This window comes from Typopeltis vanoorti, chromosome 7, assembly GCF_054136105.1.
Source record: "Typopeltis vanoorti isolate ZY-2024b chromosome 7, IOZ_Tvanoo_1.0, whole genome shotgun sequence".
Taxonomy (NCBI): Eukaryota; Metazoa; Arthropoda; class Arachnida; order Uropygi; family Thelyphonidae; genus Typopeltis; species Typopeltis vanoorti.
In genome coordinates, this window is record NC_143555.1 from 117545422 (window position 1) to 117568878 (window position 23457).

At 36.7% G+C, this 23457-nt stretch overlaps 1 protein-coding gene across 3 annotated transcripts in view; it reads right to left on the bottom strand.

Annotated features, from left to right (window-relative positions):
- The window catches only part of LOC150104992 (uncharacterized), a 768027-nt gene that overhangs the window by 114367 nt on the left and 630203 nt on the right, over nucleotides 1-23457 (bottom strand). For all 3 annotated transcript variants that reach the window (XM_090395452.1, XM_090395451.1, XM_090395453.1), the window contains exons 37-38: nucleotides 21834-22189; nucleotides 6066-7133 (exon numbers count right to left, since the gene is read on the bottom strand). In XM_090395452.1, coding sequence (XP_090251578.1) covers nucleotides 6066-7133; nucleotides 21834-22189 — 1424 coding nt within the window. The remainder of the gene's footprint in view (nucleotides 1-6065; nucleotides 7134-21833; nucleotides 22190-23457) is intronic.

Here is a 23457-nt window from a genome sequence, read left to right on the forward strand (position 1 = left end):
TTTATTCAAATTACTAAAGTTCATAGTGAAGTACTTTGATTTAAATAAACTTTTAGAGTTTAAATTAACTTTAATAAAGTTTAAGTGAACTCTTTTAAAGTTTATTTAAACACTTATACAGGTTCTTATTTGGTGACTGTCGAAGTCTCACAAAAAAAAAGGCTGTGTACTATATTTATGGTGCCGTACTGTAGGAAGTGGATGAGATTAGAAATCTGGGAGTAATGGTTAACAGTAGACTGAAGTTTAGAGGGCATATTACTAGTGTTGCAAAGGCTGCACATCATAGTGCTGCTATGATAAGAAGTACTCTAACATGCAAGGATAAGGAAGTGGTTGTGCCACTGTATAAGGCACTGGTCAAACCACAATTGGACTATTGTGCTCAGAGCTGGTTACCTGGTTTTCAATGTGATTTGGAGACATTGGAGAGGATCCAGAGATGAGTAACTAAAACAATATCAAGAGTTTGGAATGCTGGCTATGAAGAGAGGTTGAAGAAATGTGGATTGCAGAGTTTGGTGAACAGGAGGAAGAGAGGTGATATGATAGAGGCATTCAAGTTAGTGAGAAGATTTTATCAGATTAATCTAAAGGGGATTATAAAAAGAGTAGAAGGTGAGAGGGGAAGAACCAGCCGTCATTCCTGGAAGTTATGTAAAAGTGTGGTGAAGAAGGGTGTGAGGATAGATTTTTTACATAGAGAATGAATGGTCTGTGAATGGAATGTATTACTAGAATGTGTTGTTAATGCAAAGAGTGTTAAGGATTTTAAGATTCTATATGATAAATATGTTGTTAGTTGAATAAACCTCCCAGGATGAGTCTGTCGACTCCATGGAATGGAGTGTGTAATAATAATAATAATAATAATAAATGAAATAAAATAAAAAATAAAAAAATCTTAGATAAAGTTAGTGGTGCATTAAAAGACTGTAATTTAAAATATGCCAAGCATGAAGAGCTGACAAATAACACACACACACATATATATATATATATATATATATATATATATATATATATATATATATATATATATATATATCCCTTCTTTCCCTACTGAAATGCATTAAATATTATGAACAAAGAAACTGTATCAAAATCTGACTTTATATACTTTTGCTAATTTTGTGCTAAACACTAAGATAGTTCTAGTTCTGCCTATTAGAAATAAGTTTTTCACAACTATTCCCACTAAAGGTTGTAAACCTCCAGCACATTAACATTATGGGTAGGATTAGAGAATGAGAACCTTGCTCTAGAGAATAAACATAGTATTTTCTTTTTCAAGCCGAGCCTAGGCCACCAATAAGCAGTGTGCTGGTCTCACACATCTGGGCCACCTAAAAATGATTCACAAATATTCATGCTGGAGTAGGTTTGACTGAACGTAACACCTGGGTGAAGAACAAAGAACAATCCTCTCAACAAATTAGATCTACAAGCAAGTCAACTAATAAATCACTTAAAGTTAACTGCATCAAGTAAGCTTTCATTCCTATTTAAAAAGCATAATTATTCAGTTTAATTCCTATTTTAATTTACTCATAAAAACTACAAAATCTCAATTTAAAAATAAAGTAACAAGAATAAAGCACACTTTGTACAACATTATTTGCTTTGTAACAACTGTTTACACAAAAATTTCATGCTGGTGTTTATGAAATAAATATGTTTTCTACATACTGTGAACAAGATTCAGAATGTTTTGATCAAGCTTGGTCATTCTGCTTATGTCTCAAGCATATGGCATGAATCTCAAAATACTCAAGGGATTCCATATGAGTGATACAAAAAAACAGAAATTAGCAAATGAAAATTCAAAATGAGTTTAGACGATTAATTAATGAGCCAATTAAATTGGTCTGGTTGGCTGAATGGATAGTATTCTCACTTTCCAACTAACAGGTTGTACATACAAATTCCAATGCAGGCATAAATATTTGTGAATGTAGATGAATTTCATTACCTGGCACAAGATAATCAGACTTCGCTTATTGAGTTGCAAGTTGGTTTCTAGACAGTGTTCCTAAATTACTTAAGCTATAGCTCCAGGTACTAACTAATGTACAATAGGTTTTACAATATTTTATGATTGGAATACACATCTAAAAAATAAAATTATATAAAACTATGTCTTCTTTAAATTCAGTGATTAACTTTACCACCTTTCCAGGACAGACACAAATAAGATTTTCTGCTGAGGAAATGATTCTTATACCTGACACAGATTATATTCATGTTTCCATATCTATCTTCTTACAAAATAAGCATATAATAATGGTTTGTTCATGAAGTAACTTATAAAGTTACTTCATGAGCAAACTTTTTTTTTTTTTTTTGGTATACTAAGAGCATCAGGCTTCATAAGTTGCTCTAAATATATCCAGTATTAGTAAAAATATGCATAATATAAAAGTACAATGCAATATATTCATAATATAAATGTATAACATAAAACAAACCAAATACAGTTCTTTCCTCAGTAGGAAAACAGACTTGGAGAGATAACATGAGTTAACTCAATGGCAATTCAGTATACAAAAAAATGCTATCATCATAATTTAACTGTACTTGAGAACTTAGCTAAAACAAGTTTCATGAGTTGAGTAGAATATTATAATTGACAAGAAATTATAATCATGATTTTATCCATATATTTTATCCATATTTTATCCATATTATTTAACATAAGCAACAATAATGAAAAAAAAAAAGTTAGCTTTATGAAAACATGGCTACCAATATAATATTCACCTTGTTTTCTAAAACTATATGTTACCTTAGTCACTTCATCAAAGGGGTCTTCAATGCAGGTTGAACAAGAATAAAAATTGATTAACAATGTAGTGCTATAATGTACAACAATAGACACTTAGTCTAACAGATAAGCTTAGGTGTTGACGGTTATTCATGACTTAATTTCTTAACGGTATTAACAACATCAAACAATTTAATTAAAAGATGTTTTATTAACTGCTTATATTTCGCTGAATTTCAAATCAGCATCATCAGAGCACAACACACTTGTGCACACAACAATGAGTAAGTAAAACAATAAAATTGCAGTGTACAAAAGATCTAAAGTCCTATTTATGGTGCCCTCTAATGTTGGGGAAAAAAAAATCATTACAGCTATGTGAGAGTTGCTCTTTGGATGACAGTCTCACAGATGTTTGGCAAATAAATGAAACCATACTTGTGCAGGTTAGGAGAATTCTTCAAAGTCATTGCTGACTTTGAAGAATTCTCCTAACCTGCACAAAAAATAATCTTTCAGATCTGTAAACAACTCCTAAATAGCACATCTGTTTTCTTCCATCTAATCCTTTGGACACTCCTGTGAAGGAGTGTCCAAAGCATGGTCTGCCAGTCCTGACTTGCCATAGTAATAGTAGCGAATGTATTTTTTATGTTCTTCCAGGCAGATGTTAACTGATCTTCCTGTTTGTCCATAGTAGGCCAAGTCACAGTCACAGGGAACTTCATACACTCCTGGGTGTGCTAAAGGGTGAAGTTTATCCTTAGGCGAGCAGATCAGAGTTGCTAGCTTTACATGCAGTTTGAGAGTGGTGCGAAGGCCATGTTTCTTCAGTACTTTGGCTATCTTTTCTGATGTACCTCTGATATAGGGAATAGAGATGGTCATGTTGTGTTCCTGTACAAGCCACTAGTTTGGTTACACTATGTAGATGATGTGTTTGCCATTTGGCCTCATGGACAAGACACTTTGGATGCATTTGTCACCTACTTAAGTGGTCAACACCCCAAAATCCACTTCACAGTAGAAAAAAAATCTAATAACTGTTTACCATTTCTTGACACATTAGTCACCCGCCTTTCAGATGGATCACTATCTTTCTCCATTTACAGAAAGCCAATACACACAAGTCACAGTCACTTCCCTGTGACTGTGACTTGGCCTACTATGGACAAACAGGAAGATCAGTTAACATCTGCCTGGAAAAATACAAAAGATACCTACATAAACAATCACATCATCATCCAGTCCAATAGTATGGCATTTTCAAGATACTCAGATACAGAGCCAGAGACATTTATTCTAACGATACAGCTCTGACCACAGAACTCAAATATCTGCACCTTACATTCTTAGCCAATGGCTACAATCCCTACAAAATAGATAAAATACTACACAACCCCATTTACTCCTCCCTCCCATAATACACAGGAATATAATAACACGACCACTCTATTCCCTATATCAGAGGTACATCAGAAAAGATAGCCAAAGTACTGATGAAACATGGCCTTTGCACCACTTTCAAACCGCATGTAAAGCTAGCAACTCTGATCGCTTGCCTAAAGATAAATTTCACCCTTTAGCACAGCCATGAGTGTATGAAGTTCCCTGTGACTTGGCCTACTATGGACAAACAGGAAGATCAGTTAACATCTGCCTGGAAGAACATAAAAAATACATTTGCTACTATTACTATGGCAGGTCAGGACTGGCAGACCATGCTTTGGACACTCCATCACACAGGATTAGATGAAAGAAAACGGATGTGCTATTTAGGAGTTGTTACAGATCTGAAAGATTATTTTTTAAGTCAGCAATGACTTGGAAGAATTCTCCTAACCTGAACAAGTATGGTTGCATTAATTTGCCAAAAATTTGGGAGACTGTCATCCTAAGAGCAACTCCCACATAGCTGTAATGATTTTTTCCCCCCAACATTAGAGGGAACCATAAATAGGACTTTAGATCTTTTGTACACTACAATTTTATTGTTTTACTTACTCATTGTCGTGTGTACAAGTGTGTTGTGCTCTGATGATGCTGATTTGAAATTCAGCGAAATATAAGCAGTCAAGTATACTACAAAAAAAAAAAAAAAAAAAAAAAAAAAAAAAAGGTCGTGAAGTTACTTCATGAGCAAAATTTTATTGTTATTGTTTGGGTATGCTAAGATAAAAGCTGAATTATAATAAGAATATAATTCCTTCTCAATTATACTATATACTATTCAACTAAAAAAAAAAAAAATCTGTAAGCCTGAAAATTCAGAATACTTAGTAATAAAAAATGACTTCTACAGATGTGATTCTTAACAAGGCAATAATATTACTGCAGTAAAAGAAACTGTTAGTAATTGGATATTTTGTCGTTAATATTTTACTTTACATACTGAGATAGCATAAAATTAGTATAAAGTAGTGCTGTAATGTTTTATGTTTATTTAAAATAAAATTAAGAATACATATTTCAAGATAAGTGAATTACTGAGTCTTGTAAGCTAATTTAAGAGTTAATTCTAAATTAATTTAACTTTTGATGTCTTGATAACAAATTTCCTAACATATATATTAACATTACATTTTTTTTTTTCTAGGGCCAATCTATTTGTTCTTGGATTCAAAGGAACTGATGATTGTTATAGACATTTAATCTTTAACCTTTCTTATAAAAAATATTCAGTTTTCAAAGCACAATATTTGGATGTAGTATAGAACACTTTAAATTTTGAAATCTGTAGATATGCATCAACTAAGGACACTTTTGTCTGCTATTATTGTATATAGTCTTATATTTTTGAAATGATTGTTCAACTCAACAGTAAAAAAAAAAAAAGCTCCAGAACAGTTTTAGTATTAAGAAAGCTAAAAAGAATTAACAAACGTTATAGTTTAATAATTATATTAATACTGACTAGCAAGAGACCTTGTACTCAAAACAACCTACACTTGTTTATCAAAATATATGGCTAGTATCAAATTAACTTTATAGTTTTCTCTCTCTCTCACACACACAAACACACTCTCTCTCTCTCTCTCTTGCTCTCTCTCAGTATGTAGAGATCTCCATAAAAATGTTTCAAGAACAATGATAAATAAATATATTATTGTTATAAAGTGAAATTTTAAATTATCACATTATCAATTTCTTTCATAAAGAAATTTCACCAAATACCTCTACATAAACAAAACTTTTTAACCTGTAACATTATTTAAGAAAATGACAAGAAAAATATTTATTTTTTGTCAACACTCTTCTTTTTAACTCACAAAGCTCTTCTGCAAGATATAAAGCTCCTCACCTTTGAAAATACTGGTGGATGAACTTCAGCACCAACAACTGGACACTCTTCAATTATAACTTCCTTTTTCGATTTTGGCTTTGTTTGCTGTTCTTTAGGAGTAGTTTCACCAGAAGGTTCTTTTTTAATAATTGGTTTAGGAAGTGGTTTCGGGGCAACTTTGGTTTCTGGCTGTGAATGGACAACACTGATATCTTTTTTTTCTGTTACCTGGGTCATTTTCTGAATTTCTTTTACTGATTCTGAAAAAGTGCCTTCAGAAGGTTGACTAGATTCTGTAGAAATAAGAGGAGGAGATACACTATATAAAGAACAGAGTAAAGAATCTGATGGTACTGACTGTTTGGGATGAATTAAAGAAGGAGGATGCACTGATTTCCAAACAGGCTTTTCAACTGCTGGTACTTCTCCACCAGGTTTCCACACCGAAGGTAGAAAGAGTGGCTCAGCTTTGCTGAACTCCTGCTCTGATGTAGTAATAAAACTAGTAGATGTTGTGACTGTTTTTGTATACTTAACAGACTGCTCCTTAAGATGACTAGCACTAGATATAGATGGAATAGATGATTTTATGAGATCAGGACTCTGGTCACTTATAGGAGATTGGGTGGATTTAACTTCTGATTTAGAAACAAAAACCTCTTCTGTCTTGTGTAAAGGCTCTTTCTCAGGAATTTTTTCAGGTTTTTGTGTAGAAACTTTAAATTCAGATGTATCTTCTTTTAGAGGAAGGGGAGTGACTTCTGAAAATGTGTGGACTGATTTCTTTTCCAGACTTTCCATTTCAGAAACTACTGAAGTTTGCAAGGGTTGAGACAAGCAACTAGCTTCCTCAATATCTTCTAAAGGAAGAATTTCTGCAACTGTTGGTTGCGTTTGGGGTGGAGGCATAAGCTCTGGTTTACGTGAGCTCCACACCTTTACCTGTACTGGCTCAACAGCCTCAGGTGAAGGAGAGGATGGAATGTTTGATAACTGAGACATACAGACGTCTGAAGGTTCAGGTGCAGAAGGTATATCATAAGGTTCAGGACAAACAGTTTTGGAGATGGATACCTTAGTAAACAACTGTAATAAAAATAAAACATAGCATGAATGTCACATAATTTAAATTATTATTAGTCCTAGTATTATGAGTATTATTTACAGGCCTTCATGAAATCAGAAAATTCAAATTCATTGCAGGAGGCCTATCTCTTACTACCCCAATACATATTATACCTACCTTGAAAACATTCAGTGCTGGAACAGAGACCACCCACTCTGGTAATGCAGTCCACTTATTCACCTCTTGCCATGCAAAAAAAAAAAAAAAACAGTTTCATTTTCTAATTCACATCACCCTTGTGATGTGAATTAGAAAATTTCAGGAGATGATCTCTTGCGCTCCCAGAATTTGTAACTCTATGCAATATCTCCCTATATCTACTGATAGGCTCCTCTTACTAACATACAGTATGTCATAATCTGTTCTCCTTCTCCTTTCTACCAAGCTCTGAAAAGTAAGCATTCCTTTAATTTATTCTCATACTCAACATTTCAGTTTCCATACTGAACGTCTTCATAATGAGAAGTTCAGTATGCCTTTCTCATTATGGAAGCAATTTTAATGGTAACAATTATTATTATTATTATTACGTGACACCTCCAGGGAGTCCAAAGAATCGTCGAGGGAGGGCACCTACTCTACAACTCTCTGTCTCCACCATGCAATCCACTAACTACAATGAAACCGCAATTACACCAATGCCATCTACCTCCCACCACCACCACCACTAGTATTTTAACAGACAATCACAAACATCCATACCCATGGCAGGATTCAAACCCACAGCCTTTTGGCTGGAGAGTGGATATGATAACCATTCGGCCGACTTTTACAATGTGTCTCCTGAACTTCAGCTTTTAGCTCTCCATCTATTGATACACTCTGATCCCTAACCCTCATCTGTGTCATGAAGCAAAGTTTCTCCAATACATAACATCTCATTCTAGCTTTAGTGGCAAAAGTGCATGACATTACAAATAGCAACCCTGAACTTATATTTCCATTCATCTACCCAATTATTAAGTTTTAAAATAAGTATACCGTGAGTAGACATATCGATACAAAATTAATAATGGAAAAAACTCACGTACAAAGATTATTTAATAGTATAATTTTCACCTGTGTGTCACAGGCATCTTCAGTACATTAAGCTCAAATTAAACAATAACTGACAATTCCAAAAAGCGCCACCTAAGTAGATGGTGTAAGATAACTAAAAAGGTCAATAAATTTCCTAAAAAAAAATCAATACAATAAAAAGTTAGGAAAGATTAGCTGATTTGTAAAGTACTATCTCCCATAAAGGGGATAGTACTTTACAAATCAGCTAATCTTTCCTAACTTTTTATTGTATTGATTTTTTTTTTTTATTGACCTTTTTAGTTACACCAGCTACTTAGGTGGTGTTTTTTTGGAATTGTCAGTTATTGTTTAATTTAAGCTTAATGTACTGAAGATGCCTGTGACACACAGGCGAAAATTATACTATTAAATAATCTTTGTATGTGAGTTTTTTCCGTTATTAATTTTGTATCGATACCCAATTATTGTTATTGTTCTTGTTATTATTATTATTCTTCATGGGCTCACTTTAGTGAGTATGGGCATGGCAAACCCGAGGTACCTGATGCTGGACCATGCCTTACTTCATGTAATATACATCTGTTATATTATCTGTAGACTGGTCCTTCCCCTTCTTTCTTTGCTTCTTCCTTCTCTTCTTGTTCCCTACCCCCCAATGCTATTAGAGTATTCGAGGGCTAGGGGTGAATCTTTCCTATCTTGCTATGTCATTTTGCCTATTGCAGCCACCAAAGGGAGCAAGCTAGCCCCAATAGGTGCCAGTCCCAAGTCCGGATAAATGGTGAGGGTTGATGTCAGGAAAGGTATCTGGTCGTAAAACTTCACTGCCAGCTCTAGCTATGATCAAATGAACTGAAAAGAAAAGTGATACAAGGGCTATGGCATACCCCTTAAGCAATGAGCAGTCACATCATCCTACAGTTATGAGAAGTGGATAAGGACTATTGCATCAAGGGCAGGTGCGGTTAAAGAAGTGAGTCTAGCAAGTGGAGAGAATGTTGTGAGTGGGAATGTTGAATGTTGAAAGCATGACTGGAAGGGGAAGAGAGGTGGCAGACATGATGAAGAAGAGGAAGTTGGACATTTCATGCATGCAGGAGACAAGGTGGAAGGGGGGAAAGGCGAAGGGACTAGGAGATGGGTATAAATTGTTCTACTCTAAAGTGAATAAAGAGAAAAGAAAGAAATGGTGTCAGAATTGTGGAGTGTGGCAGAATGAAAGGTGAAGTACTGGAAGTTGGTAGGGGGGCGACAGGATCATGCAAATGAAACTGGGTCTTGGAGAAGAGCAACTGGTCATCTTATGTGTATATGCCCAACAAGTCGGCTGTACAGCAGAAAAGAAAGATGAATTCTGGAAAGTGCTAGATGAAGAAATGAGGGAAGTGGAAGAAAATGAGATGGCGATTGTCGGAGGAGACTTGAACGGACACATAGGGACTGTAAAAGGGTGCATGGTGGTGGAGCAGGAATGATGAACCAAGAAGGAGAGAGGATTTTGGACTTTGCAGTAGCATTTGATCTGGCAATTGTGAATTCTTTCTGTAAGAGGGAAGAGCATTTGATAATATTTAGAAGTGGCAACAACAGTTCACAGATTGACTACATTTTGACTAGAAGAAAACATCTTAAGGTAATCCAAACAGATCAAGTGGCGCAGCAACACCGGCTGCTGTGCGCAGACTTTAAATAAAGTCGAAGATAAGAACCTTTGGAAGCCATGGGAGGAAGACATTTAAGTGGTTTTGTGTAAAAGAAGAGAGTATGAGGAACCGTTTTAGGGAGAAGGTGTTAGAGAGGATTTTGGATGGATTGGAAAGTGTACAAGATTCGTGAAGACATAATTCAAATGAAATTCTAAGCTGTGCAATTGAGGTGCTTGGTGAAACATCCGGAAAGATTAAAGAGCAGAAGGAGGGTTGGTGATGGAATAATAATGTACAAGAAGCAGTGACAGCTAAGAGGAAGGCAAAGCAGAAGTTGGACGAGTCAAGAGTGGAAGAGGACAGAGAGGTGTACAGAGAGAAAAAAAGCGAGAAGCCAATAGAGTTGTTGCACATGGGAAGACCATGGCATATCAAGACCTTCATGATCAATTAGAAACAAAGGAAGGACAGAGAAAAATTTATCGATTGGTAAAATGTAGAAATAAGGCATCAAAGGACATCATACATGTGAGGCAGATCAAAGACTCTGGAGGAAGGGTATTAGTGAGGGATGTGGAAATAAGAAACAGATGGAGAATATATTTTGAAGGGCTTTTGAATGAAGAAAATGCAAGGACTCACACAGAAGATGAAGATGGGGGAGCCTCATTAGGGGATGGTGTAGAACATTAGTAGAGTGGAAGTGAAGGAGGCCATAAAGAGGATGAAGAATGGAAAATCGGTGGGCCCTGACAGGATCCCAGTGGAGGCATGGAAGGCACTGGGTGAACAGGGAATTGACCTGCTGTGTCACCTGTTAATAAAAGTTTGTCAACAGGAAAATATTATTATTATTATTATTATTATTATTATGGGCAGCTTCAAGGAGTCCTTAGACTCATCGAGGGAGGCCCAACATCATGTCAAGAACAACTATTCGACATTCACACAAAATCTATCATACTTCACCTTGAACTCATTTACAGTCATGGCACCCACAACAGACTCTGGCAGCTTATTTCACTCATTCACCACTCTCCAAGTAAAAACCTAGCTCTAATACCCTTCCTAACCACACTCCAACCAAGCTTCCATGGATGGCCCCCTAGTCCTCCCACTACCAGTCCTATTCTCAAAAATATCTTCTGAATTAATCTTACAGAAACCCTTCAGTAATTTGAATGTCTCAATCATGTCACCCCTTTTCCACCTATCAACCAATTTCTGCAACCCACAAATCTTCGACCTGTTCCCATAAGGATCATTACATAGACCTGCTATTATCTTGGTCACTTGTCTCTGGATCCTCTCCACCTCCTCCCCATCAAGAAGAAACCCTGGCACACATATCTGGGTATAGTAGTCTAGATGAGGTCTTATCAAGGCTCAATACAGAGGAACAATAACCTGTTTGTCTCTGCTCATTAAAGTGTTTTTCGGCAACCAAGTTATTTGATGTGCTGATTTTGCCACTTTTGTGATGTGTCCCCTAAACTTCAACTGCCTATCCGCCAACACTCCCAAATCCCTGGCCTCGTCAATCTCCTGGAGTACAGTTCCACTAATGTGATATCTGGCTGCTAATCTTTTCGCTCTAAAATGCAAAACCTTAAATTTTTTCACATTAAATTGACATCCATTCCCCGTAGCCCAGTCCTCCAAACTATCCAAATCATCCTGCAAAATTTTGACATCCTGAGCATTCACTATTGCTCTAACTACCTTTGCATCATCCACAAACAGATGCACAGTTCCTCTCAGATCCTTTCCAATATTGTTAAGAGAATCACTGTAAACCCATTACCCTTATCCAGTTCAGCCGTCACTGTGTTATAGAACGTGAGCAAGTTACTGAGGTATGATCTACCCTTCACAAAACCATGCTGTCCCCAATACAGTATCCCATTTTCATCTATCCAATCTTGCATTTTCCACTTGACTATTTTCTCCAAGACCTTGACAACAATTCCTGATATGCTGATCGGCAGGTAATTTTCAACAGCAGTCTTGGAACCTCCTTTATGCAGTGGAACTATTTTACCCTCTTTCCACCCCCTTGGGACTAACCCAGACCTGAGACTCAAATTAAACAAAATGGTCAAAGGCACTGACAATTCTTTAGCCACTTCTCATACGACACGAGCTGGTATACCATCCAATCGAGGTTTTGTAATAGACTATTCGCCTCCACTTCATTCACCACAATTCCCGTATAACCTGTTGGTTCTTCCATTTCTGCAATGTCACCACCTGGATGATATACTCTTGTAAAGTGCTCACTCAGTAATTCTACCATATCAACTGATTTGGTTACCTCCCTACCATCGGAATTCTTTAAAATCAATCTGCCATATACATTTTTTCTTTTACTTGTAACATATCGAAAAAACTGTTTGGGATTCTCTTTAGTCTGCATGGCTAATGTTCTTTCATAATCCACTTTTGCTTTTCTTACCACACTTGTTACCCTTCTGGCCTGGGCTTTTATACCATTCATGTGCCTGCAGGTCACCTTTCTCCTTAAATTCTCTCCACAGTTGTTTCTTTTTTTCCAGCTCAAGCTTAATGGTGTCATTCATCCATTTAATCCCTACTTGATTTATTATTCGGACTCTAGGTATACAGTCAGCCATTGTCTCCTGCAAACACTTGTTAACCACCTCCCATGCACTATCAACATCCAGCCCTTGCAGTTTTACATACTATGGTACTGAACCAATCAAACTCCTAAGCTTGTCATACTTTCCAGCCCGATAATTCCACATGTACCCTGTCTTAATTGTAAATTCCACACCTTTAGCCACCTCTCAAGTCAAGACCCTATGATCACTCTCACCAATTGGCGGCAATGTGGTCATATTCGTTACAGCCAAATCCTCAGATGCAATTACTAGGTCAAACACTCTCTGATCCCTAGTATTTTGCATTACATGCTACCGCAGATAGTTATCCCATAATAACCGAATATAATCCAATTCCTTCCTCCCATGTGTCCTCTCCTCCCTCCAATCAATGCTTCCATAGTTAAAACCTCCCATAATAATTACCCTCCTTCCACTCATTTCTTCTATTTGCTTATGCATACTATCTCCACCATCTTTTCCATCACCTGATCTATAGCAGCACCCAATTGGGTATTTTGTTCTGCTAGCCTCAATCTCACACCAAATGGCCTCAAATGTGCTGTTTTCTCTATCCTGCAATTCAACTTCTATTCTCCTTGGCTGCAGCTCATCAGCAATCATCAATAATACCCCTTCCCCCATTTTATTCTCCCTGTTATTCCTGAACACCCACTATATCCCTCACATTCAATCCCACTAGCTATATCATCTTTAGTCAGCCATGTTTCACTAATGCCAATAACCTGTGGTCTGGAAGTGCCAACCAAGGCCAAAAATTCTTCCTTCTTGTTCCTAATACTCCTAGCATTAGTATACATGTATTGCAGACCCCCATTAGCCCCATCCCTACCTTAATGCCTTATATCAATTATCACATTCTGATTTGTTGTCCTTCTTATTCGCTCGGACATATTAAACTCAATGATACACTGAACTGCCTCCCTAAGGTCTGCATATCTACTTCCCCTTCCCTCCCTTAATAAATCTAGTTTCCTTGATTCTGCACATCCACTTCATTGAAACACTTTTTCAAGTCTCCTTACACCGAATCCATTCAAATGAAAACCATCCATCTTATATAGATCCTTTTGCCTATCGAACTCACTCCACACGTCCACAAATTCAACACCATTCATCCTGCATAACCCATGCATAAAGTCATTTGCAAATATGGCCCTCCTAAATTCTTCACTGTCATACCGCGGAAAAAGACTAATCATCCTAACTCTCTCACTCTTCTCTTTTGCTACCTCAAACAATTCCTTCAGGTCCTCTATCAATATACCCAAGGAATGGAGGGAAAGTAGTCTTGTCCCCATCTACAAGAGTAAAAGGGATGCACAAGACTGTAAGAATTACAGAGGAATAAAGTTGATGTCCCGCACAATGAAAAAGCTAGATAGGGTTCTTGATGGAAGACTGAGGAAGGAGGTGGAGATTGCAAAGGAGCAATTTGGCTTCATGATCAAGAGAAGAAATGGCAGCTAAACTGGAAAGTTGGAGGAAAGTACTGGAAGAGAGAGGTATGAGACTGAGCAGAAGGTAAGACAGAGTATATGTGTTGCAAAGTGGATGGCAGCCAGGAGACAGATCTGGAGCTGGAAGGAAATGTTATCAGGAAGGTCAGTGGTTTTAGATACTTAGGTTCAACAATGAAAGAAAATGGTGAGGCTGAGAAGGAAGTGGGATGCAGGATACAAGCATGATGGAGGAACTGGAGAGAGATGGCTGAAGTGCTATGCGATAAGAAGGTGCCGATCAATCTAAAAGGCAAAATCTACAGGACAGTAGTGAGACCAGTTATGACATATGCTATGGAAACTGTAGCCCCGAGGAAAAATAACATTAGCAGGATGGAGGTAGCAGAGATGAGAACGCTTAGATGGATGTGCGGTATGACCAGAAAGGATCATCTGAGAAATGACTATGTAAGGAGAATGTTGAAAGTTACAAACTTAGGAGCAAAGATACAGGAGGCAAGGTTGAGATAGTTTGGTCATGTGATGAGGAGGGAGGAAGAGTATGTGGGAAGAAAGGTCATGCAGATGGATGTGCAGGGAAGGAGGAAGTGCAGGTGGCCAAAGAAGAGATGGAGGGAGATGGTGGAGGAGGACTTCAGAATGAAGAACTTGGATGTGGCTACAGCCCAAGACAGGAGGTTGTGGAGGCAGTGGCATAGCTAGAGCTATTGCCGCCTGGGGCAGTCCCTGAGTTTGCCGCCCCTTCTCAATACACACCAAAAATATTATAAAAAGTTAAAACCACGTAGGGAAAGAAATTAAAACACGGTGTTTATGTTTATTTTAGTTACAAGTATAGTTGTTGAAAACTAATTATTAATTAAGTAATAAAATTACTAAGTTAACATAACTTAGTAGGTCGGACTGCTCCCTCCACAACCCCCTAGCTACACCACTGTTTGGAGGAGACTCACTACAAACAGCGATCCTACTTAAGTAGGAAAAGCTGCAGAAGAAGAAGGTGATTATTATTATTATTATTACCACCAGAAAAACATAAAGTCATCATGGGAAGTACATGCTATCACGTACAAAATTCATCACAAAACCCTGCTTTAAATACTTTGTAGCCAAGTGAAAATACTTTCTACAACTATCCTTGAGTATTTTAATTATATGGTGATACACAATTTTGTTATTTGTACTGTATATCTTGTATATGAAAAATATATCACTTCTGCATTGATTTCATTTTGATGTCTCCTGAGTCTAGTTCTTACTGATAAAACTTCAATAAATGTTGATACCAGTCTGGGTAGTGACCCTTTCCATAATATGCAACAATATACATGTTCTGAAAGGAAATATGCTGTGGATTAAGGGGTAATACTGAGGCAACTGATGTGAAATCAACAGTCTCTGTATAAAAGTGGATGAGTCATGAAGACAATTAATTCAAAAAATTTGTTTGCTTACACTTCGGTAAAGGATTAAAATGATAATGTAATTTTTTACTGAGTATAATTAACTTTTTAACCAAGAGAAAAAAATTTTCTACAACTTATATGCCTAAATCATATCAATCTCTTTTTCGCAAGACTGTGAATAAGAGGAGGAGAGTGTATGAAGACAGTTTGAGGGGTTGCAAATTGCATTCCATCAATCTGTCTTCATAACTCACATTCCAAAGATTAGATATTCTTAATCAATCTTCTTTGGATCCCTTTCTAATATATCCTCATTCCCATTAAAACTATATGGCCAAATCTGCACATAATAATGAAGGAATGCAAATTGCATTTCCTCAATCTGTCTTCATACTTTGTGATATCAGTGTGTGCTTTTCTCATTATGGAGGCAATTTTAATGGTAACTATTACAACTTTTACAATCTAAACTGGTCTCTCACAACCACAGACCAGTCAATCTTCTTTGGATACTTTCTAATATAATCTGAAAACCCTGTGAGCACCATGTGGCCAAATGTTCACACAATATTCCATATGAGGCCTAATAAAGCCCTTTAAGGGATAATACTCAAAATATCAAAGTCCTTAACTTCATTGCCATAATCTAATTTAATAGCACCACTCACAGATCTCTCTCTCTCTCTCTCATCTTCTCTGCCTCTGTCAACATTTTGCAACTAAGTATATACTTTGCATCCAATTCTTACCTAGCAAATTTCAGAACCTTAAGTGTAAGGTTCTGAAATTTGGTAGGCAATACTGAACTAGTAGGTCAATTCACTTCCCACTCATTTGGTATATTCAAATCCTCCTGCACAGCCACAACAGTTGTGTGATTCATTGTTCTTCCCAATTTTTGCAGGCATGGTTGGCTGAGTGGTTAGCGTATCTGCTCTACAGCCAAAAGGCTGTAGGTTCAAATCCCGCTATTGGCATGGATGGTTGTAATTGTCTATGAAAATACTAGTGGTGGTGGGCAGTAGATGGCACTGGTGTATATGATGATTGTAGTTGTAGTTGGTGAATTGAGTGGTGTAGACAGAGAATTGTAGAGTAGGTGACCTCCCTCGATGAGTCATTGGACTCCCTGGAGGTGTCATGTAATAATAATAATAATTTTGGATCAAATGGAAACAATTGCACGTCTCCAGTTAAAGTCATCCCAATATCATTCATATACAAGTTAAACAGCTCCAAAAGAGATCCCTACTGCACACCACTAGTGACATTCATTTTCTTCTTTTTTTTGGGGGGGGGGGGGTATTATGCCCCATATACACAAATTACTAATAATTATTTAACAGCGACTCACCTATCTAACTCACTAATTTAGAATTTTACTCCATCTGTTCAAATTTAGTTATAAACTTGTCATGTGGAAATCTATGAAAGCCTTGTAAAATCTAAGTATAACACCATATACATATCTCCTTGTCCAGTTCATTCACCTTGTTATAGTACCTAAATAAATTGGCAAAACATGACCTCTCTTTTACAAACCCATGCTGACTATCACAGTAATACTGTTATCAACCCAATTCTGTATCCAAGCTCCCACCAATTTTCCCACAACTCAGCTAAAACTCCAGATATCCAATCAATATTCTTAAACAGGTATACCAAAGTTGCCATTAAATTTCTAGAACATTCCTTAAGAAAATAAGTGATATGTCATCAAGTCCTGTTGTCTTATTGACATCATTTATTTAATTTCTCATGTAGGAGGTCATTTGTCATATACACAGCTAATCATACTATGCCATAAAGAAATTCAAATTCTCTGCAGACAACATGCTCTCAGGCAATGCATTCCATTATTCACAAGACTCCATGCAAAAAAAAAAAAAAAAAAAAAAAATCTGCTTCTCACTACCACCCTACTTATATAGATTTCAGAGATTACATCTTGTTGCTCATCCATCTACTACCATTTTATGAAAAACCTCTTCAACATTAATCCTGTAATGGCCTCCTTCAAACTTGTACATCTCTTTCATATCAACCCTTTTCCACCTGTCCACTGAATGGTAAATTGCATCTACTCAAACTTTCTTAATATTCAACATTGCAGAGATCAGAAACTACTTTAGTCAATTGCCTCTAGACTTTATCCAACATCTCCTCATTTTTTTGAAAACCAGGTAACCAAATCTATGTACAGTAATCCATGTGTGGCCTAATGAAGGCCTTCTACAATGGCACAAGAATCTCCTTACTTCTACAAGTCAGAATCGTCCATTGTGTTGTGTTGTCCTCACAATATCGGAAATGTTTCCTCTACATTTTAGATCCTTATCCACAATAACTCCAAGATCTCTTATTTCCTCTAACTCCAACAATATATTCCCACCAAGAATAAATTCTATATCCCATCTTCATTTTTAAAATTTTAAAAACTTACATTTTGCAACATTGAACTGGAATTCCCACTCCCATACCTATTCACTGAGCCTGTTCAAGTCACCTTGTAAGGCCACATCTGCTATATTTCTCATAGTCTGTCCCAATTTTGCATTGTTAATATAATATCATTATGTTAATTAACATAATATCCTTTAACTAATATCATTAAGATACACGTTAAACAGCAATGGCAGTTAAACTCACCCTTGAGGCACACCACAAGCTATGTTCCTCTTCCGGGATATTGCAACCCCATACACAACTTGCTGACATCTATCAGATAGCCAATCTCCAATCCAATGCACTAGTCTAATATCCAACTACACCTGCTCTGTTTTGACTATCAAATTAACATGTGGTAGCCTATCAAAAGTCTTTGCAAAATATAAGAATACTACTGTGTACTTATATTTTGCATTCAAATAATTTTGAATGAATTTTGCATGAATATTGGTTGTATGAATTGGTTGCACAACATCTCCCTCATCCAATGCAGCCAAACCCTTATTGTAATAATAAGTAGATTATTAAAACTTGACCTACCTTTAGCAAATCTGTGCTGTCCATCAAAGATAATATCAGTGTATGGGAGATATGGGGTTCATATTAGTGTATATCAGTGTATGGGGCCCTCGTTCATTAGAGGTGTGATTACTAATAAAGTCGACAAAACGTGCTTTCCTGATGGAACAATAAAGCAAATAACTGATACGTTGCAGAAAAGGAAATACCAGGTGTCAAAATGGTAGTCATGGGCACAAATGACTTAGTTGGGGAGAAGCAGAAGAATGTTGATAGAAACTTGACAAAGTTGTTGCAGCAGGTAAAGAAGAATAGTGTTGTTGGGAAAGTCGTAGGCATATTGCCCAGATATGATAAGAGAACTGAGAAGGAGAGCAGAGATAATGAATAGTAAGATGGCTGAGTTGTGTGAGGTGGTTCAATTTGTAAATCTGTAGAGTGAATTTGAAGGGAAGTTCAAATGGTATAAAGCTAATGGATTACATTTGAATGGGTTTGCTGTTTGGCATTTAGAAAAGCTATTGTTTTCTGAGAAGGCACAGAGTCAAGAAATTAATGTAGCAAATGATCAGAGTCTACCTGAGAAACAGGATAGCACAAATCAACAGAATGTACAGCAGGAGGAAGATGAATGTGAGGTTGAAGATGTGGTTGCAGCAGAAATCACAGTAAGAATGGAAATCACAGTCAGGATCAGGGAAACAGGAGTGATCAAAAGAGAGGTGTAGTATAGCAGCTAGAATAGAGAATGTTGGTGCTGGTAGAATGGCCTCAAACACACAGCAATTGCTATGTTTATACACAAATGTAAGGCGCACATTCAAAACAAGAAAGCTGCGTTTGTGGCATTGATTGAGACTGTATGCCCAAAAGTAATTGGAATAAGTGAAACTTGGTTGTCTGAGGAAGATGGGATGTCAGGAATAGAATTAGAAGGATATATGATTTTCCAGAAGGATTGAGATGCAAAAAGAGGAGGGGGAGTGCTGTTGATGATTGTAGAGGAATTGTGTCCACAACATGTAGAAGTTGATAGTGCATGCACAGATTTTGAATCTGTGTGGTGCGAAGTTGAAATAAACAGGTTAGTATATCTGATAGGATTTATAGTCAGGGAATCCAGAGAATACTGATAGTGAACAAGACCACACTTGGACTATTGTACTAAGATCTGGTCACCTGGTTTTCAATGTGATGTGGAGACATTGTAGGAGAGGATCCAGAGATGAGTGACTAAGACAATATCGGAGTTTGAAATGCTGGCTATGGAGAGAGGTTGAAGAAATGTGGATGGGAGGTAAAGAGGTGATATGATAGAGATGTTTAAGATAGTGAGAGGATTCTATCAGATGAATCCAGGTGGGGATTATAAAAAGAGTAAAAGGTGAGAGGGGAAGAACCTGAGGTTATGTAAACATAACTTCCAGGTCTCACCTGGAAGTTATGTAAAAGTGTGGTGAAGAAGGGTGTGAAGAGTAAATTTTTTACATGGAGAATTGTCAGTGAATGGAATGCATTACCAGAATGTGTTGTTCATGCAAGGAGTGTTATGAATTTTAAGATTATATATGATAAATATGTTGTCAGTTGAATGAACCTTCAATGATGAGTCTGTCAATTCCATGGAGGGTGTAATAATAATAATAATAATACCACTGTTGTCAACCCAATTTCAGATCCTAGTTCTCACCAGCCTAACACACAGATTGGCCTATAATTTAATGCTTGATTTCTGTCACCTCTCTTATGAAGAGATACAATCTTGCCTTCCTTAGACTCCTTTGGAACTTGATCCAGTGTAAGACTCGGATTAAACAAATATGTCATTCCTTCAAAATATGTGATGATATATCATCAAGTCTGATAGCCTAATTTAACATAAATTTTGCTCAATTCCCTATATACCTCTTGCTCACTCAGTCTTTCCTCCTGTTTATCCACTGCTCTCTCTAACTTCATGATGTCATTCACAACAATGAAAGAACTTTATGTACTGTTCATTAAATATCTCAACTATATCATCTGCAACATTGTCCTTTTACTATTTTCTCTGACCATAATCATTCTTATTTTTTTTGCTGACTATATATCAAAAGAACTCCTTTGAATTTCTTTAGGCTTCATTAGCTAACTGCTGCTCATACTGCACTTTTTGCTACTGTTCCAACAGAGTCACCCTCCTTGTCTGTTCTTTGTAAGCATCATGGAATTGATTATTACATTATTACTGCTCCTCCTATGTTGCCTTCATAATGCCTTTTTCCTCTATATCGCATGTTTAATCTCTTCATTCATCCATTTCATACTCACCTGATTTCACATTCTGATTCTTGGAATACAATTAGGCATTGGTTCTACCAGCTAGTTCTTAAATATACCAAAGTTCTTAAATATCATGTTTGATCTCCTTTCTGCTCAACTCCTCATTCCATGCTACGGCTGCAAGTTGTCACTTGAGTTTCTCATAATCACCAGACTTGTAGTTTCACATATACTCTTTCCATGGGTGGCAAGCAACCACCCATGGAAATCATGAAGTAATTACTTGGATGGCTAGCAACCACCCAGGTAAATACTTCATGGTCACTGTTATCAACTGGATTGAAATTTGTCACCTCATTTATAATAACATCCTCTGATGAGATGATCAATCCAAGACCCTCATAACTTGTACGCCCTGTATTACATACTGCCTGAGGTAGTTGTCCCCTCAAAAACTCAAGAAACTCATTTTCTTTACTTCAGGTTGCTATCTGTTCATTCCAAACTATATTGCCATAATTAAAATCATCTATAATGATCACCCTTTTCCCATTTGCTTGGCTAATATGATTATATATTTCCAGGTCACTACCGTCCACATTACCTGGTCCACAGAAACATACACCTAAGTATTTCAATCTATTCACTTCTATCTGACACCATACTGCCTCAAAACCATTGCCACTATTTCACCATTGCATCTCCACCTTTAATGGACATACCTCTTTTTCTATCATCAACAGCCTCCACCTCCCATTTCACTTCCCTTTCTATCTTCACTATTAAACTCACTGAATGAGTTTAAACCACGGTTTGATAGGCTTTGTGCGTAACATTGTGTGCCTTCCACGGTGAGTCTTTTGACTCCATGGAGGTCTATGTTAATAATAATAATAATTTATCATTGTTCATAAAGCAGTTGTTAAAACTCAAAATACCAATATATTTGAAGCTTTTTGTGTAATTGTTTTTCATGTGAATCATCATGCAAATCTTATGTATAAAGAGGAAAAATGAAATGAATTTAATATTAAAGTGCTCTGTTTTTTAATTTCCATCTATTAAAAATCTTAATCTCAATGTACGTTGAATACTGAAATTACTGTATTACAATTACAACTCCAAGAACTAAGAAATAAAATATAAATAAAATAAATACAAAGGAAAAAACAAAACAAAACATGAGTTACAAAATAATCCTTCATTCTAATTAGTAGGACAGAGGTTTATATACATGTATCAATACCTCACCTCTTTCTTCTGTTCCACTAAAGATATTTCCTTATAAGTTATGGTTTTTTCTTCTTCAGGAGACTCATCCTCAACAATGAGATCAGCAATACTATGTGCTTCTCCAGCAACATTAACTGCTTTTACCATGAATTTTCCAGAATCATCTGGAAACACTTCAGGAATAACAACTGTATACTTATTGTCAGAAGAACTAATGCGAAAATCTGGAGAATTTTGCATTATTATGTTATTACGATACCACTTAACAGATGGAATCGGAACACCTGTTACTTCTACTTCTAGTTTAAGACAATCTCCTGACTTCACAACAGAAGGCTGCAGGCTTTTAACAAACTTTGGAGCTACACGATGGGCTATTTTAATAAAACAAAATGTACATAAGATATGCTAATATGTTCTAATTGTTATATAATACATTTCAAAAATATAAACCAAGATTTTTTTTATTTACTATTTATATGGGTGCTCCATGGAGTCAAAAGACTCATCACAAGAGACCCACACTATCCATTACCATAATACATATTATACATCTCCTTAAATGTATTCACTATTGAGGTACTTACAACCACTTCTGGCAATTCATTCCACTCATTCATCACGTTCCAAGTAAAGAACCTCGTCCAAACAACACTCTTAAACAACTTCCAATTGTGAACACCTGCTTCTTCCCCTCCCCCACTCCCCATGTATTGAAAATTTTTTTGTGTCAATCTTATAGAATCCCTTTAGTAACTTATCCATTTCTATTATATCCTTCTTCTCCTCCACCTGTCAGCTAAACACTGCAATCCACACATGTCCAATCAATCCTCACAGGGAACACACACCTGTCACAAGCTTGGTCACTTGTCACTGAATCTTCTCCACCATCTTAGATCCCCAAGAAACAGAGGTGACCAAATATGTGCACAGTAATTAACATGTGAACGAATCACAGCCATATAAAGAGGGATAATAACCTCCCTATCTTAACTTGACAATGTGTTCTTAAACATCCAAGTAATCCTTGTGATTTTTCCAACTCTTCCAATATATCCTCTGAATTTCAAATCTCTATCCAGCATCATCCCAGATCACTAGCCTCATCAATTTCCTGTAAATTGGTACCATCAATATGATACAAAGTATCATATTGATGTAGCCAGAGTAGCCATAGAATTATTATTATTATTATTATTATTATTCAGGCCTCCAAGGAGTCAACAGACTCATCGAGGGAGGTCCTTTCTAAGACAAAGTCTGTCAAGACTCATCGAGGGGAGGTCCCCCCCCTGAGAAACACAAAGTTCACCACACCACTACTCAAACCCACCGACCGTTCTCGCTCCCACCACTCCATCAGGCAATGCATTCCACGGCTCAACCACCCTCCACACAAAGAAACCACTCCTCACCCTCCTGCTCACAGTTTCCTTTCGCAACTTCCAGGGATGGCCTCTTGTCATCACTCCTTCCCGCTGATCAACCAATCGAAAGAACTCCCCAGTGTCAACCCTGTAACCACCTCTCAACAGTTTAAAAGTCTCAATCATATCATCTCTCCTTCTTCTATCCACCAAACTCTGCAGTCCACATTCTCTCAGCCGATCCTCATAACTATCCTTGTACAGTCCTGAAA